This window comes from Chanos chanos, chromosome 7 (assembly GCF_902362185.1).
Source record: "Chanos chanos chromosome 7, fChaCha1.1, whole genome shotgun sequence".
NCBI lineage: Eukaryota > Metazoa > Chordata > Actinopteri > Gonorynchiformes > Chanidae > Chanos > Chanos chanos.
This window is the reverse complement of record NC_044501.1, coordinates 18,450,518-18,467,750: the sequence shown is the minus strand read 5'-3', so window position 1 is coordinate 18,467,750 and position 17,233 is coordinate 18,450,518. Positions and strand designations below refer to the sequence as shown.

Genomic DNA, 17,233 nt, shown 5'->3' with positions numbered 1-17,233 from the left:
TAAACCATAAATTTGTTCAGAGACAAGGTGAAAATTAAGAACTTCAAGTTGATTCAAGTCTTACTAATATTGTGCACTGCCTTTATAATAGACATGAACATAATGGGATATATATATTACCAACCAGACATTCACATAGTAACAAAGTGAAACTGTACTTTTCAACCAAAGTGACAAACTTTAAGTCAACAAAAAAACTGGCTTTAAGTCTGGAGACTGAGATGGCCACAGCAGAACAGTATATTCAATTAGAGTTCAATTAACCATTCGATTCACTACTCATGACATGTACCTGTTTCCGCAGGTTTTGGAGAAAGATCAGTTTTTGTTTAAATTTCAGCCTCTTGGGACAGAGGAAGTTGTCTGGCCAAAATGTCTTGCTACATACTGGAATGCACTATTTCAACACAACTAAAAAAAAACCACGTTGACTTTTCATGACTTTTTATTTCTTGGAGGTCTTTTTGGGTTATACATGTGCGTTACCTCCTTCTTTAAATCAGAGTGAAACTGGATCCGACGGTAGGCCACAATGACTGGGATCTCGGTTCTTTGAAAAAAAAAAAAAAAAAAAGCTGAATTCAAATTAAAAGGCTCTGGGGAGTACATAACTGTGGCATATCTTTGAAGGAAAAAGAACACTACTTATTAAACAAACACCCCCCCCCCCTTTCTCTTGAGCATCCATTTTTGAGGGACAAAACGTTCTTGTTAGTCCAATAATAGGCACAGTTCATTAAATGAACTGTTAATTTTAATTTAGCGCGCTTTGCTCGTATTTATCAAGCGTGTCAATGATTTTGGAGCGTGCTGTGTCTAAAAATACACTCATCATACAAACACAACTGTGAGGACTCATCACAGAGACGACGCCAGTACACTGTTCGTCCAACTATGGGCATTTTCCCTCCAGACATATAAATCAAGCACCACATACAAACATTCATCGTTTCCATACAGGCTACATGACAGGGAATCATTCTGTTGTAACTCACACAGCAGCATGAATCACACAGAGAAAAATTAATCAGTTATGCACCATTATTTTAATTATGCATGAGGTAACTAATTATTCATAAGACAAAACAGCTTAGCAGCAACTGGTGGTGTCACTGATTCTACGCTAAACCAAGAACACTCTCTCATTCTCACTCTCTCACTCTCACGCTCTCTCTCTCTCACACAATCACACTAACGCGCATGAAAGATTCTTGTTCTTCCTCATATTTTTTTGTTATTGTAGCAGACCTTGCAGCACTTGTCAGGGCAGGACAGTCAGAAGGGGGAGGGGCTTTAAGCTGGACACACACACACACACACTTGGGTCGGACATCTTCTGGAAAGGCGAATCAGAAACAATATGTTAAAGACGTTAGTTTCAGCTTTACCTACGCAGAGAGAAAGGCAGCCATGGCCATAGACAAAAGAATTCCCCAATACACACACACACACACACAGAGCGAAGGTATGTAAAACCTGAATGTCTGTCCTCTCTATCCATTCACATTCCAGAGAAAGGAGTTCAATGTAATTTAGAGACAGAGAGAGAGAGAGAGAGACAGAGAGAGAGAGAGAGAGAGAGAGAGAGAGAGAGAGAGAGAGAGAGAGAGAGAGGGGCAGAGAGAGAGAGAGAGAGAGAAAACATGAGGTAACAGTAAATATGGGGCCATTTTGCACAGTGTTCACATACTCTTCATCTCTCCCTCTCTTTCTCTCACTGTACTCTCCTCCAGAAAGACATTCCAGGACGTTTCCACGGCAATCTGTCAGCTGTTGCCTAGCGACCAGACAGAGCCCTGAGGGTTAAACTGGATTGGTGGCCCAATCCGCCCACTCCTAAGACTGACACGTTTATGGCCCAGTCTTCAAGCTACCTAGCTGCACCATACACTGACTCTCTCACATACACAGAAACTCTCCCCCTCTCACCCACAAACAGACAGACACACAGACACACACACAGTCTGTGTGAAGGAAGAGCATGTCTATGCAGCAGTAGAGTCTTCCTATTTTGTATGACTGTGTATGTTTCCTTTCCTGTAGTGCCTGTTATCATACCATGTCACACACACACACACAGACACACTTCTGACAGCACAAACTCTATCCATCCCTGAAGACATGGCTGCACTGTAATAATCAGTGAACTCTTGTCGCTAACTATACTTGAAACTAGTGATGAAGATGATGAAAGATATTATGCCTAACCTTTTCTCCCTTTGACCACAATCAGAAACACACACACGCACGCACGCTTGTGCTTTCACGCATGCACGCACACACATGCACACACAAAAAGCCTTGTTTTCTGTGCGCATTTTCATCACTGTCCAATATTCCAATGGACACACACACACACAGACACACACCTGGGAGACATACCTAGAATTCCATTGCTCCTCCTAACTTTTAGCCCAGACATCACTGAAATAAAACCAATTCACTCTCATAGAACGAGAATATATTGTGAAATGCTTGCTTTTTTTTTAAAACAAACAAACAGATAAATAAATAAAAATTGCAATCATTGACAAAAACTGCTCTAATCCTTGAAGCCTGATTAGAAACATTCTCGTGCCCAATCTGGGATAACCCATTTGATATAGCCACATTAGGTCTGGGTACTAGTCCATACTGAGGTAAGAGATATTGAATTAAAGTGTCTGCCCATAAACATGACAGTATGGTAATATATAATGTTTTTTACATGCCTGTGGACACAGCGTTACCTGTGGGTCTGACAGGACTGTTGCTTGTCATTTGAGCGGACCTATTCTGAAATTACAGAGCTGTTCTATGCAATGAGGAAGCTGATTAGGGTGTTACTGCAGTTTCTCTCACAAACAATGACTGGGATGATTTTCATTTTGCTTGGAAACAGAAGTACATGCAGAAACGTGTGTCCTAGCAGTAGTTCAGTCAGACGAGTATAACCTAAAAGCCCTGATATGAACACGGTGTGTGCATCTTTCTCTCTGTGTGTGTGTGTGTGTGTGTGTGTGTTTCTGCGTCTTACCCTGCAGTCAGAGAAAATCAGCATTCTCATTTCCCTATGGTGTATACCTCTGTCTTTCTCCATTTCTCCCTATTCCCCAAAAGCCCCCCCCCCCCCCCACCACAACCACACAGCCCCATTTGTTAGTAAAATGAAAAGTAAAAATAGCTGTTGTCTCAAAAACATGCCTTCATAACCAGAGCCAGGTCACAAGCTACAGTTCAAAACATGCATGGCTCTCTAAAACAAATTTCACAACACATAACTGCCCTGGCGTAAGAAAAAATAGGAAGAGAGGTTAAAGCCTTTTTTTCAGTCAAAGAAAATGGTTTTTGAAGAAGTAGTTAAAAGCTGTGTGACATCTGCGTTTGTGTGTGTGTGTGTGTGTGTGTGTGTGTGTGTGCGCGTGTGTAATGTACTAGCTGTAATTATTCAACCCTAAAGCCCTTCTGACATCCTAATATTCACGTTAAAAATGTGGGTGGGCATGAAGAAAACATACATAACTCATTAACTTGATGTCTTAAAAAACATCACTCCATCAGCAAACTCCTGTGTACTTTATAACAGACTCTGCTATTTATGTGTGTATAAATAACCTTAATTGCAGAATCCATGTTTACTCCCCCAAAAAAGACACTTTACCCTTTCTGCTGAAATTGGGTCCAAGAACGAACACACACACACACACACACACACACACACACACACACACACACACACACACATACATACATACAAACACATACACACAAATGTGACTTCGTCCTTGATCACTGACCCCAAGTGATTATGCTTGTTTTGTTTACAGTACTTGGGTACGGTGAATGTGTTCTTTGTAGAGAGGTTTACTTAGTTACTTAAATAACTTTGATAGGTATCCCAACATTGGTCAGGACTGCCCAGTAGACTTGGCCTTATCGTTTCTCCAAGTAGAAGGTCTTTACAGTTGGGTTTGATAGTTATTAAGGCTAAGTCCTACTCTAAACAATAAGCCTTAGGAGGATTTGAATATTCTGTTTATGATGGTTCAGATTAGGACTGGGTCATCCTGACTTGCTAGCAGTTGGCTTCATTGTGTTTACAGCGGAGAAAGACAAGGCTGTGATGAGAGATGACTGACTGGAGAACTGTCAGGTTGTTACAGTTGCACTGGTAAAAGGCACTGGCTCCTGTGTGCAAAGCTAATTGCAGATCAGTCTCATATGGCGTTATGTAAACAGAGTAAAAATGTTTGTTGTGATGGTGATGTAAATGTTTATGTTTTGTTTCTTTTTTGCCAGCATGGCTAGGACTAAGAAATCCTGCAGCTTGTTTCTCTCACTCTTGCACACACACAAATACATTTACACACATGCACACAAGCACACACAGAAAGAAGAGGGGTAGGTAGATAGATAGGGTGAGAGAGAGAGAGAGAAATACAAGGCTTTGAAATACATACTGTCTACATACTGACTATGTCCCTCAAAGGTAGCACGACACAAAAGCTAATAATGCAGACATTCCTCTAATGGACAAAATACTCCATATACAGGGGGGATGCAGGGGACTCTTACCTTGGCACTGGAAACCTTGCTTTCCAAAACCCCTGCAAAACAGAAGGCAAAGGGTGTGAAATCACGCCAGAAAGAGAGCCATTGAGTCAAAACAAGCTAGACAAATTCCTCCATACCCTGGTTCTCTTTTTAGTAACACACGTTCATGCTGACGGATACACATACAAGACACTACGATAAATGTGTTCACAATAACACCCACTCATCCCAAAAAAAACACCTCCAACTGGACAATTCCTAACCGAACAACTGAACGACATTTCTTTTTATTATTATTATTTATTTGCGTATTCAGTCGTTCTCTCTCATCGTGTTTGACATTTACAGTTAGTCTAGCTACAGGTCGTTCTGAATACTAGCGTCAGTCCGATAAAGAATCTACATGGATGAGGCTTTTATAGAAACACCGAATTCAAAATTTGTTTATTTCATAGGCTCAGTTTAGGCCGTTTCAATATACAGGGCGCGCAGTACAGGCGCACACCGCAGTGTCTTCCACTTGACGAAACAGCAGCAGGCTACAGCTGGATGCGCGAGCCTCATCGCAGCACACGCTGTCATTCTCGATGTCATTTTTCATCCGTGGGCCGCCCCTGTTTTGGGGACAACATTATTGCGTATGTATCTGTGTGTGTGTGTGTGTGTGTGTACTGCCGGAGGGATTTAGAGCCACGAGCAGCAAGTGAGTCACCTGTACCCTGCACTGCTACGCTATCCATGCGTGCGGTTTGCGCTCTCTCTTTCTCTCTCTCTCTCTCTCTCTCTCTCTCTCTCTCTCTCACACACACACACACACACACACACACACACACAAGCACGCTCGCTCGCCCGCCCGCTCAGAGGCTTACCAGATGAAATCGGTGCAGTGGCTGCAGAACGTCGGCTGCTTGAAGAAGCGCGCGATGAACTTGTGGTTTTTCACTTCGTGCACGTTCTTCTGTCTTAACGCACCCTGTCTTGCGAAGCCTCGAGCACCTCCTGCACCCTCTCCATTGCTACTCTCAGGAGCAGCTGGGTCAGCCATGTTGGACACGGAAATGTTTAAACAGCTCCTACAATTTGGGTAGCAAGTAGTACCTCCGTATTGTCTCCTCGAGCACCTAGGCTTCACGGCAGCACGGATTCTTCCTCGGTGAACGCTTTGCTTCCCGGTTGGCTCACTTGCAAGCGCACCCACGCACCCGCCTATCTCCACCTCCTCCTCCCACTCAGTTCAGTTGTCAGTGCAGTGGCGCGCTGACAGTGGTGCTCCTTAGGCAGAAGGGAACGTAAAACCACGCCTCTCCTCTCACACACACGAAAAAAAACTATTTGAAACCGACTGAACCTCGGAAGGGAAGCTACAAAGAAAGTACTTTTGGTCTCAGGGGCTGTACTGTATGTCACAGGGTGGGGAGGTGAGGTGGTGCATGTCAACATCATGTATGAGCTTGCCTGGCGCAGACCAGAAAAAAAGACATGTTTTTTTCTGTTATGAGAGATGTCGGTAGCCAGAGAGCCAGACACGCTAGGGTATGCAACATATTAGTGAGTCACAACTAGTTTTTCTCTCTCTCTCTCTCTCTCTCTCTCTCTCTCTCTCTCTCTCTCACACACACACACACACATACAGATAGTTTGTAAGTTTTAGTCGCAAGAAATGAAACTTTACAGCTTTTGCAAAACTATCAAAACCGAGGACAATCGAAAAAGTATTCGGACCGATACGACTGACATACATCATCGTGTTGCTCTGTTTAAAAGTAACATTTTTTGTGTGTTTGAGCTGAAGGTTTGGCAGAATTACGCTTGACTCTGAACAAGAATGACGGTTTTGTCTTAAAATAGTATTTTGCCTATGACATTATTTACCTTCCTTCAACATTAAGTGGCTGGAGTGTATTGCAAAGTGCGAAGTGACATAAAAAACAAATATGAATAAGGTGGTTAGAAATGTTCGAAGGTCACCTTGACAGCTGTAACCTGAAAGATCTGAAAACGGAACGACATTGCATGAGATTTGCAGGTGACTTTGTCTAATTTTTTGTTAGACGCCTCTTGTGTTTGGATGCGTGGGGATAATTGGTGATATCATGAAATAGTTCACCTTTGTTCAGGCATGTCTGCTGGCACAATTTTACAGTACTGGCAACTATTTACAATAAGTAGATGATTTATTAAGCACTGATATTGTATTACAATTTTTCAATTGTTATATGATGCCTAACTCTTATCTTATTATCTTATTTTCTTATAATTTTTGTATTATGACTTATGTTGCACACTGTGTTGTTTCTGATTGCTGGCACTACCATATAGCCTGTGTATTATAACATTTCATCACTATTTAATCATTGTGCATAGCTTGTTTGCTTGTTCTAGATACCACACAAAGTTCACTATGCCATTGCTATCAGTTTATCAATTTTATCAATCATCAATTATTCATTAATGTCTCAGAAAATTTCAGCTCCATCCCATCTACTAAAATCTCATTTTTGATAATTGACCAACACTTTGTTATACAGTTTAAAAAATGTTAACAGCGGTCTTCCACAAACAGTAAGTTACCATGGAGATGCCTGTCAACTGGCAAGGATGAAAAGAAGCATTGGCTGATCTCTGATGTATGGGAAGACATGTGTTCAAGTGCTCTCCCACCTGACCTGACACAGGGTTGTTCCATGACATGGATATAGGGTGGGACAGAGAGGTACCTGAAGAAAGGAGTAAAGAGGAGGAGCAGAGGCTCCTGGGTAAGCTGGACTGGAATCAGGAGGGTGGAGTGAATGGAGAAACGTTCAGAGACGAGAATTTAAAAAACCAAAGCAGGAGTATTCAGGGAGGCAAATGCCAGTGTAATTTATCATCAGAGAGAGAAAAAAACAAAACATAGAGAGATTTAAAGCTCACTTTTTGAATGTAACAGTTGTGGAATGAGAAGTGTTGGGGTTCTTAGGATGAGAAAGAGACTGAAATGAACAAAGTCGTGAGGCTGATAGGGTAGCTTTGAGTGTTGTTCCTTGTGAAGACCAAGTCCAGTGGGTTGTGGATTTGTGGGTATGTGACATCCTGGGACTGGATCAGACTCCACGATATTTATGTGATGAGATGCTGAAGTACTGGACTGTATTTGTTAGGATATGGAAATTTCACAGGAGCATCAGCCTGACCTCTGAACCTACAGAGTTATGAAGAACAACAATACGCAATGTACATTGCTTGAAGACAATAAAAGAGTAGAATTCCAGTAAAATGATGAAGAGATTCTTACGTCACTGGGGTCCCCATGTTTGGTAATGGATCCAAAGCGAAGGCTAAACCTTGAGTACTTGACTTTCAAGACAAGGAGAACGTCATAGGTTTTAACTATCCGATGAAACATAATAACAATTATCATTAAAAAATAAACTATGTTCAACTCAGTCATACCAGCCCTCCTATAAGGGTTGTAGTTCTCAGGAGTCTCAGGGAAATGTAAAGCATCATCACTGAAGAGCTAGACAACGTTCATTTTTTGTCCTGAACATTGCAGCTGTAGCGAGCTGTTTCACTGGGACCTATTTCTGGAGACTGTTCTTAGTCAAAATTTGACTTTCTGCAGGGGTGCTACATGTAGTTTGCACGCAACTATGATAATACACATGATTTGCTGCAGGATACTTTTTGTAACTGAACAAATAAATAATTCAACTTGCCATTCAAGGTAAATATTGCAACTACTATTACTACTAGTACTACCACTTTTCATTTTTGTTTCATTTTGTTTCTCAGTTTTTTAAAATGGGTTTACTCTTGATGATGATATGATGAAAATGACTTTTCAAAGCTTTGTTTTAATGAATTAGTTTAATCAGTGATAAAACTGGATAAATATCTGTATTTCATTTTCCATCACACATCATTCGGGAGACTTGAATTTGTCATTTCCTTGAGTCATATTATTTTTGGGTGCAGTACACTGTTTTTTTCACTTACAGTTTATACAGTAATAAAATACAAAAACAATCAGGATATACAGTAGTCATTTCTCTGTTTTCTGGAGACTATAATTGTAATGCCTTTGCTTATGGATGTAGCTGTTATCCTTCCCTCTGTGACCACTAGAGGGTGACAGAGATAAACGACTGTGTGTCTTATAAGAGGCACATGAAAGAGAGGAGAGAGAGAAAGAGAGAGAGAGAGAGAGAGAGAGAGAGAGAGAAACACACCTAACAATACTGAAAATCAACAATATGCAAAACCTTGTTGCCTTTCTCTTTTCCCCCCATATATGTCACTAGCAATTGATAAGGTGAGCATACTGAGATATCTGAAAATCTTTTAAATGAAAACTTGTTTTTAAACCAGTCAACTCTTCATACACCATAAAAGAACCAGATTATAAAACCTTTTAAATGAAAACCTTTTACCTTGTTTTTAAATGAGTCAAGTCTTCATATACCATCAAAGAACCAGATTATAATTTTAAAGAGTTACTGAATTCTCAGCAGATATTTACATCAGATACTCTATTACAGAGGGTTTTTTTCATTTAAGACAGTAAATATGACTCTCATAAACAAAGATACTGTGCCTTTTCACATCAGAAGTTGCTGGCATATTTTCAGGCAGTCGGAAAACACAGGCCTGGGCAACAGACCATGTTACAAGTTAACTGTTGTCTGTTCTGCAATACTCACTGTGGATAAAACAACAGCGTCAATAAAAAAATAATCAAACATATTGTTACTATCCATATTATCATTTCTCTCTGTGTTTGCTCTTGATATTCAATCTGTGTGACCATACTATTCAGTATGTCTAGCACTGGCTCATAGGAAAAGAGCAAGTTCCATGGGCATCCATAAAATATCTTTTATCTCCTTCTGTTTAAGGAAAGAGAAAAGAATGGTAAATGTCCGATACACATCATCCCATTTTAAGTTCCATTTTGTGATATGCTCTAAAAAAAAAACCCCAAAAAAACCCCAGACTTATAAACTTACTTTTAGACCTGTCCATTGCCCGGCCTCAAAGCGCTGGCATACAGAAGAGATCTTTTCTAGCAGACCGCTTGTTTCAGCTTCTTCCAAAAGCTCATCGTAAGTTTGTCTGTGTCGTGTGACAGACTGAAAAACAGAAACATCCTCTGTGAGGCTGCCTCAGTGAGTTTACAATCCTACCAAACTACTGAAAACACGGAGCAAACGTACATTCAAAAACAACGTGAAAACATGCAAAATATACAATATATATTGCTACATTTATTGTTTAATACACATATCTACATATCTTTACTGAGGGATCCATGGAAATAAAAAACAAGACATAAAAAAAGAGAAATTTTGGTTAAATGGTAAATATTTTTCAGATTTTTTCCCCCACCCTAATTTGCTAACCTCAACATAAAGATTTTCGAAGTGTGCTGCAATGTCTGACAGTTTCTTCAGCTGTGGGCGGACATGCCGAATGAGATCATGTGACGTGAGGAGGAACTTGTCTAAGGCCAGGATCTCCTCCTGTTCAAAGAGAGAGAGAGAGAGAGAGAGAATATCAGTCAAATGATGTTCATGGTATTTCAGTAAATGTTCACCTATGTTCCTATGTTCAGCTTTCTTGTCATTTTTTTTTTTTGCTATTTTCTGTGCGACAAACACAAGCAGACTTACTTTTAACCCCGCCCTCTGCCCATCCTCAAAACGTTGAATTATGGACTCAATCTTCTCAGTCAGAGCCCATTTTTCAGCATCTCTTATTATCTCTCCATCTGTGCGTGGCCGCTGTCTACTGTCCACTCTTGCAGATTGAAGAATAGCAAAACTCGTTCGAGGCTGCATGTCCGTAATCTCACTGAACTATTGAAAAATGTGAAACAAACATTCATTCAAATTCACTGTTATATACACATCTTTTATCGTGATATCTTACCCCAAACTTAAATGAGAATTTCAGGACTACATATATACACTATATATAACGTAACATAAAATACATATAAATGCAGTGTGTGTGTGTGTGTGTGTGTATATATATATATATATATATATATATATATATATATATATATATATATATATATATTACCAGGTACTACATTAATGTTCATATTCAAAATTATGACACAGATATCTTTAAAAGGATGTTATTTAAACCTTGGTTTAGTGTCCTTACAAAGCAGGGCTCCAGAGTGTGACCATTCTCCTTAGCAGTGTCTCTAAAAATTCTTATTGGTCAGAGTTGTAGTTTGTGTGTGTGTGTCTATGTGTCTTTATATCTGGCAACCCTAAAGTGGACCTTATGGGTATCAATAAAGGTGATGATGTCCATGGGCATATACTACTCCATTTCTCCAGTGCAATTAGAATAATCACCTACTGCTTACGTCATGTTCTGTTACAGTAGCTTTAAATGGGTTATTGACTTGTTTTTCACTAAGTGCCAAAACATCCCAGTAGGGGAAACTGTCGAAGAGGACACTGACTCAAAGAGAGTCTTAACCTCTTAACCCAAAAAAAGGCCGACTAGCACCGATACGCCTCTCTACTAACCCATGTAATGTTTGAAAGCTGATCTCTATATGAGGCTCCTATGTGACTGGATAATTTATTAGCATGAAGAAGACAATAAGTTTACTTGTAGTTCTCTACCCTTAGCATGGCCTTTTTGCTCAGGATGTGTTGGTTGCATGTATTGCTTTCACGTTTTCACATAGAGTATTGTACTGTTGATTAGCCCCATCTGACTGAGGTTCCCCATGACCATAAATCGAGTCCATGAATTTCGCCAACCCTTTATAATGGTAAAAATGTTTTTAAACCTCAACCTGTTTGTTTACCAAAAACTGAGTCTTTATACAGTGTAAAGTTTGATCAAGAAAATGAAGAAAACCCCAAAATATAAAAACATAACAAAACATGAATAAAACACAAAAAACATAAAAAACATAACAAACACACAATCCTAACTTACTGGGACACCCAGGCATGACCTTGAGATACGAACAAAAACGGATGAGTAAAAACAGACGTGACAACTCTAAAATAATGTCACTTGCATTTTTTTTCTCCATATGGTAGTACTGACATCAGAACTCGTGACAGGTCAATGATTTTTAAAATGTCTGTGCATAACTGTCTATTTTAAAAGACTGAATTTTGCTGCCGTTTGGTTCAGTTAAAACTCTGCTATAAATCTTGCTTTGCCCTTTTTTGTGTTAGTTTAAATATTTTACCTTTTCTAAAGACTGACATTTTGGTGATATTTGGTTGTTGAGATGTTAAGTTCATAAAGAGTTTGTCTGGTGAGCAATGAAACTGTCCTCTTTTTCTTATGAATTAAAACTCACTCATTTGTTCCATTACCTCGTCAATAGCTTCTGAGAGTGTGCTAAGTTCTGGGACATATGGTTCTAAGGCCTGGCCCAGGTTTCTGATCTTCCTCAGATGTTCCTCCAAATCCTCTTTGCTGATACTATTATCAGGTGAATGCATCACAGAGTTCCTCACCTCCATTACCTGTATTAGGTTCCACAAAGACTTATGTTATCAAAATATATCATATCACCATTATTACACCAAGATTCACCATCCCTTATTTAGAAACATGTGACTCATGTGAGAAAAATGGAATTTTCTGACCTTCAGTCTAATGCCGTGACAGTTATTATGTTCCAGCGATATTAAAAGCTACATCCACAGAATCATTTTTATACAGTGCTAGAATGCTGTTACATATAAAAATGGTTTATAACTTTGTTGTGCAACTTGAGCATGAAGCTGGTAATGATTCTGTTTGATGACAGAGGAAGAAGAGAAGATACTCCAGATCAGAGCCAGCCCAAGCCCTTATGCGGCCCTACGCAGAATTTGATTTGGGAGGCCTCCCACCCCCTCGGCACCGCCAATGCTATTGACTGTTGTCAATGCTTGATCATTCGCACACCTACTGTAAATCTAACAGACCCATTAGTAATTTTATTAGTTGTAGCTGTGTTGCTTACATCATACCAATGTCAACCTGGCGTATTTTTACCTTTCTATGGTTTTTAATCTTAAAAGGTAGTAAACTCACAAGAGTGGTCTGGTGTTGATTTGCTCTTTAATATTCAAAGTGAGACAGTGGTAAATGGCATACTGAACGTGGTGCATTGAAAAGTAACATAATAAATCAGCAGACAATGCATTTACTGTAAACATGTTAACTGCTTTTATGGTGCATGTCCACTGGTGTGAAGCGAATCGAGTGAAGCAAAGCTTTCCCATTCATTTTCAATGAAGCCGGGTGAACGGCTAGTGCGGGGCATTGTGAGATTCACAGTGAAGCCAATTAAGCTAACAGAGTAGAAATATTTTTAACTGTATTCAAATGAGGAGCAAATTCGCCAGGCTGCAGCCAATCGGATTGTTTCTTGTAATGTATCAACCTATGTCTATGGACAACCAAATAGAATGCATTTGAAAGACATGCCCCCAGAGCGAAGAACCGTTGATGGCTCTGGCGAGCTGTAGCGAATTCACTCCAGTGGACACGCACCGTTATTGCTTTTAGTTAAAAAAATTGCAGAGAGTGCAGAACATTAATATTAGGGCCACACTGAGGAGGAAAAAATTCTTAGATTTCAAGCATAAGGTAATATTACAAGAATAAAGTCGTAACTGAGATTAAAAGTCATAATATTATGAGAATAAAGTCGTAATATTTCAAGAAAAAAAAGCGTAGTATTACGTGAGTAAAGTCTTAGTTTTACGAGAAATAAAATCATAATATTATCAGAATAAAGTCGTTAACTATCAAGGGAAAAAAACACAATAATATATTACCAGCAACCAACAACACGGGTGAGAGAACAGTCAATGGCAGCCTGAGCCTGCTTCTGGCAATTGCTGTTTATCTCAGGCGTCGTGCTGAGCCCCACAGTCAGCAGGTGACTTTACTCATTAAACATTTGATAAATGCCGTTTTGATTGTTGAGCAAACACAGGTTTACAGTTTCGCTCCTCATTTTAACACAGGCAGCAGGCTACCCTTCTGATGTTTCCCCCCAAAATAACATGTAGCCTAAAATTACGACTGTACACTCGTAATATTATGATTTTTCATATAAAAATGCAACTCTGTTCTTGTAATATTACGATCTTATTCTCGAAATCTCTGAATTTTTTCCCTTAGTATGGCCCTAATACTCTGTCGTAAGAACAACAATCAACAATTAAAACGAGGTCGCGAGCTACCTCAGTGCTTGCCAGCATGCAAAGTTAATCAGACATATTAAATTAAATGACTAACGTGACATTACAAACCATACAGTAAGTATGTGTCTCTACAGTATGAACAGAAACTGTTTCTTTGCATAACAAGATACCTTAAATCCATTCAGGTTTTCCTTGTTCAGTCATTTTAAACACGTGTGTAATATGTTATTTTGACACTGATAGTCACGTCACAATTAGTTGAAGTAAAGCTAAGTTTTTAAATGATGTGTAACATAACAAGATACCATAATTCTACTATTGCTTTCATGGTTAAGGCATGGTGAGGACGCAACGCGATAGCCTACTATAAAACTCGCTACGCCACGTATATTCAGGAGAATAATGTACTTTTTTTTTAGAGTCCATGCACTAATTAAATAAGAATCTCAGCTGTTGACAGAAGTTGAGAATTGTAGCCAAAGAAACTTTCATTTCTAGAGGTGGTCGGGTATTCCGCGATGTTTAGCTGTCCACTTCTAGATATCTGCTCCACACGGGTGTATGGTATGCACTCTAGTGGCAGATTTTCCAGTACTACAAGCATTCCAGTTGACTCCCATTATATTTTGATATCATATTCTATCGAATTCTGTATGTGCAGGGGCTTCGCACAGCACATCTGTAAACTTTATGACATAATTTAGGACCAAGTTTGACATTCCACAAACCTACGCCCCCCCCCCCCCCCCCCCCCCCCCCCCCTCCAAAGTGCCTATCAGATTTGGTGCAATGGGACGTATATATTTATGGCCTGGGAGAAAAAGGGAAAGGAAAAACCACAACAAAAGGGAAGGAAAAACAACAATCAAGAATAGTGAGAACAATATGCTTCCCGCATTGCTGGGAAGCATAATCAAATAATTAGATAAAGAGAAGGATATGTCCTTTTGTGACATTACTTTTTTGCTGCTTTTTCCATCGACGCAGAGGAGAGGACTGTAACCTAACATTAGTCTGACTGACTGTGCTTGCATCAAAATGCAGTTAACGTCCGTTACAGTGTGCATGCGCATGAACGTGACACCAGCTCTCACAGAGGCAGCAGGAACTGATTAAACCAGTAGTGTTAGCTAGCCAGCCTGTCAACATAATATTGCGTTTTTGTATGATTACCAATGATATATCACAAAAAAAAAAAATCAAGCTCCCTTGTGGGACATTTTAATCGCTCATGGGGGCCCTCTGCTGGCTACAGGGGCCCTAAGCAGCCGCTTAGTTCGCTTATGCATCGGGCCGGCTCTGTTCCGGATGCTTCCCATTTTACTTCAGGCATTTAACTAAGTTACATGTGGAGGCTTTGGTTTGCCCTAGACCAGTCTTAACCCTCTGTAGACCAGCACCTCATTGCACTTTACAGGTCATGATCTGTGAAAAATCTGTGTTACCTTTAGAATATATTGGGCCTCAATGAACGTCCGAAAGTGGTTACAGCAGATCATTAAGTTGAGGAGAGCAGCAATGTCAAAGTCTTTAAAAGAATTATGACTCCTGTGTCCCCGTGGCATGTACACCTGACAAGAGATCACAGACACACACACACACACACACACACACACACACACACACACATACATACATACATATGCATTCATTTGGTAGACACTTTTCCCCAACTGACTTTCAAATTACGAAATACATTACACATTACAAACACACAGCTAAGGTGACACAAGATAGCAGACAGTCCTCATTAGCAAGTGCTGTAGATATAAGTACAGTCATGTGACTGTGAGTGCTATGCCACAAAGTCAGAGAACCATACACACTAAATCAAACTCACTGACTGACGCATAATGCTTATTGCAACATCACCCTATACCATATATCATATATCCTGTGCTGTGTGGATAACTTTAATGAAAAAGTGTCAAACTTGAAATGAAGCTATTATGAATGACTAATGTATATTATCAAAAAAAGTGTTACCGAAAAAGACCGCTCAGGAAAAGAGAACGTTCTTTAACTAATTTAAGAATAAATGTCCAAAAATATGTAAGTACTAAGTTACCTTCCACATTCAGACATTAACTACAACTCTTTGGTATACAGTATTTATAAATGAAATGTAGAGACATCCATTAAACTAAGCAATACCTTGGCTACCTCCCACTTCTCAGTGGGCCAAAGACGTGGAACACTGTTGTTCCAGTGGATTGGCCCTCCCTTCGCACTGTGATTGTCCAGAATCTCATCCCTCCAGGGAACACACACCTTACACAGAGCAGGAAGCTATGGGAAATAAATGACATCTAGAATAAATACATTAAATTAAGGATCTACTAAGGGGAAAGTCATTTCTCTCATCTACATTTTCATCAGTCAGAAAACAGATCTCTAAATTTAAAAAAAAAAAAAAAAAAGCAAAAGAAGCGAAAAGGAATACATAATGGCGTTTGATATGGAGTAATCCCCCCCGCCCCAAAGTTTTTTTTATAACGTAGGTCTCACTGTTGTCTTCCTCAAACTGTTTAAGGTGATTGACTCTGAAAATAAACGATAAGGCTGCGACCTGCAAGGAGAGCCTATCATTCATGAAATATCAGTCGACAGACTGTGACAGCTCATACAGTCTCTTATAGTTCGTTTATCATTCATTCTTCACGGATTTCTTATAAATTGTTTATTTACCGTCTCAACACGTTTTCAAAAATAGTACACTATAGCCAAGCACCAGTTCGTTCACTCTAGTTTGAAGCAACGAATTTTTCCTAATCGGTTTTATTTATTTGTCCTACATTATGTTTTTTTCAGGCACACAAAGTTCAGGAAAGCGTTTGGCACCAACCTTCTTGGGTTTTGGAATCCAGCTCTTGATATCGCAGTTCGCTTTACAAGTTTTCCCGTGTAGAACGGTGTTTATTTTAACACTGAGACACTCGTGAAAATTTCGGGTTTCGTTTTCCAAGAAAGAGGAAAGGCGAGCTCTCAGTTCACGCAGGCCTTCATTACCTTTTAGCCAGTTTCTGTACCCCTCATCAGCAAATCGGTTCATTATTCGCATCTAAAACAGTTTTGATCGTTACCAAAAAAATGTGAACATTAATCGGTCCAAACTTTAGCAGCGGCGAATACGCTACCTCGTATTACAACAGTGGTGTTTTGGTCGCTCTTCATAGTTCCAATCATTCGGCAGACATGCACTCTCACGGAGGTGACAACTTGTTTTTTTTCCGTAGGAGCCTAGCGTCCGGTTGCACCTGCAGAGCGTAATATGGTCGATCATGCGGCGTAAACTACGGCGTCAGTTACGCGGCTACGCAGAGCCTACGCCGTAGCTACGGCGTAGACTCGACGCAGAAGTATAAAGTGGCCCTAAGTCCGGGTGTGAAGATCATCTACTGCTGGTGCAACCGGCTGCAGAATGTCAGAAACACAGGACTAAACAAAATTTATAAAAGACAGGAGATAACTGGCCAGCAATTTTATACTGGCCACAGACTTGGATTGAACAACAGCAGTAAATTCGG

General features: G+C 39.9%; 2 protein-coding genes across 4 annotated transcripts in view; both read right to left on the bottom strand.

Annotated features, from left to right (window-relative positions):
* The window catches only part of prkcba (protein kinase C, beta a), a 31,112-nt gene extending 25,364 nt beyond the window's left edge, over window positions 1–5,748 (bottom strand). For all 3 annotated transcript variants that reach the window (XM_030779494.1, XM_030779492.1, XM_030779493.1), the window contains exons 1-2: window positions 5,403–5,748; window positions 4,555–4,586 (exon numbers count right to left, since the gene is read on the bottom strand). In XM_030779494.1, coding sequence (XP_030635354.1) covers window positions 4,555–4,586; window positions 5,403–5,578 — 208 coding nt within the window. In that variant the 5' untranslated portion in view covers window positions 5,579–5,748. The remainder of the gene's footprint in view (window positions 1–4,554; window positions 4,587–5,402) is intronic.
* Window positions 5,749–9,347: 3,599 nt separating this feature from the next.
* On the bottom strand, window positions 9,348–16,911 carry LOC115816063 (uncharacterized protein CXorf38 homolog). Its single transcript, XM_030779034.1, has 9 exons — window positions 16,844–16,911; window positions 16,552–16,767; window positions 15,861–15,995; window positions 15,152–15,277; window positions 11,877–12,029; window positions 10,185–10,370; window positions 9,915–10,034; window positions 9,522–9,644; window positions 9,348–9,401 (listed from the first exon to the last, which is right to left on the bottom strand). The coding sequence occupies exons 2-9, from the start codon at window positions 16,765–16,767 to the stop codon at window positions 9,348–9,350; spliced, it is 1,113 nt and encodes a 370-aa protein (XP_030634894.1). The 5' UTR covers window positions 16,844–16,911.
* Window positions 16,912–17,233: the final 322 nt, after the last annotated feature.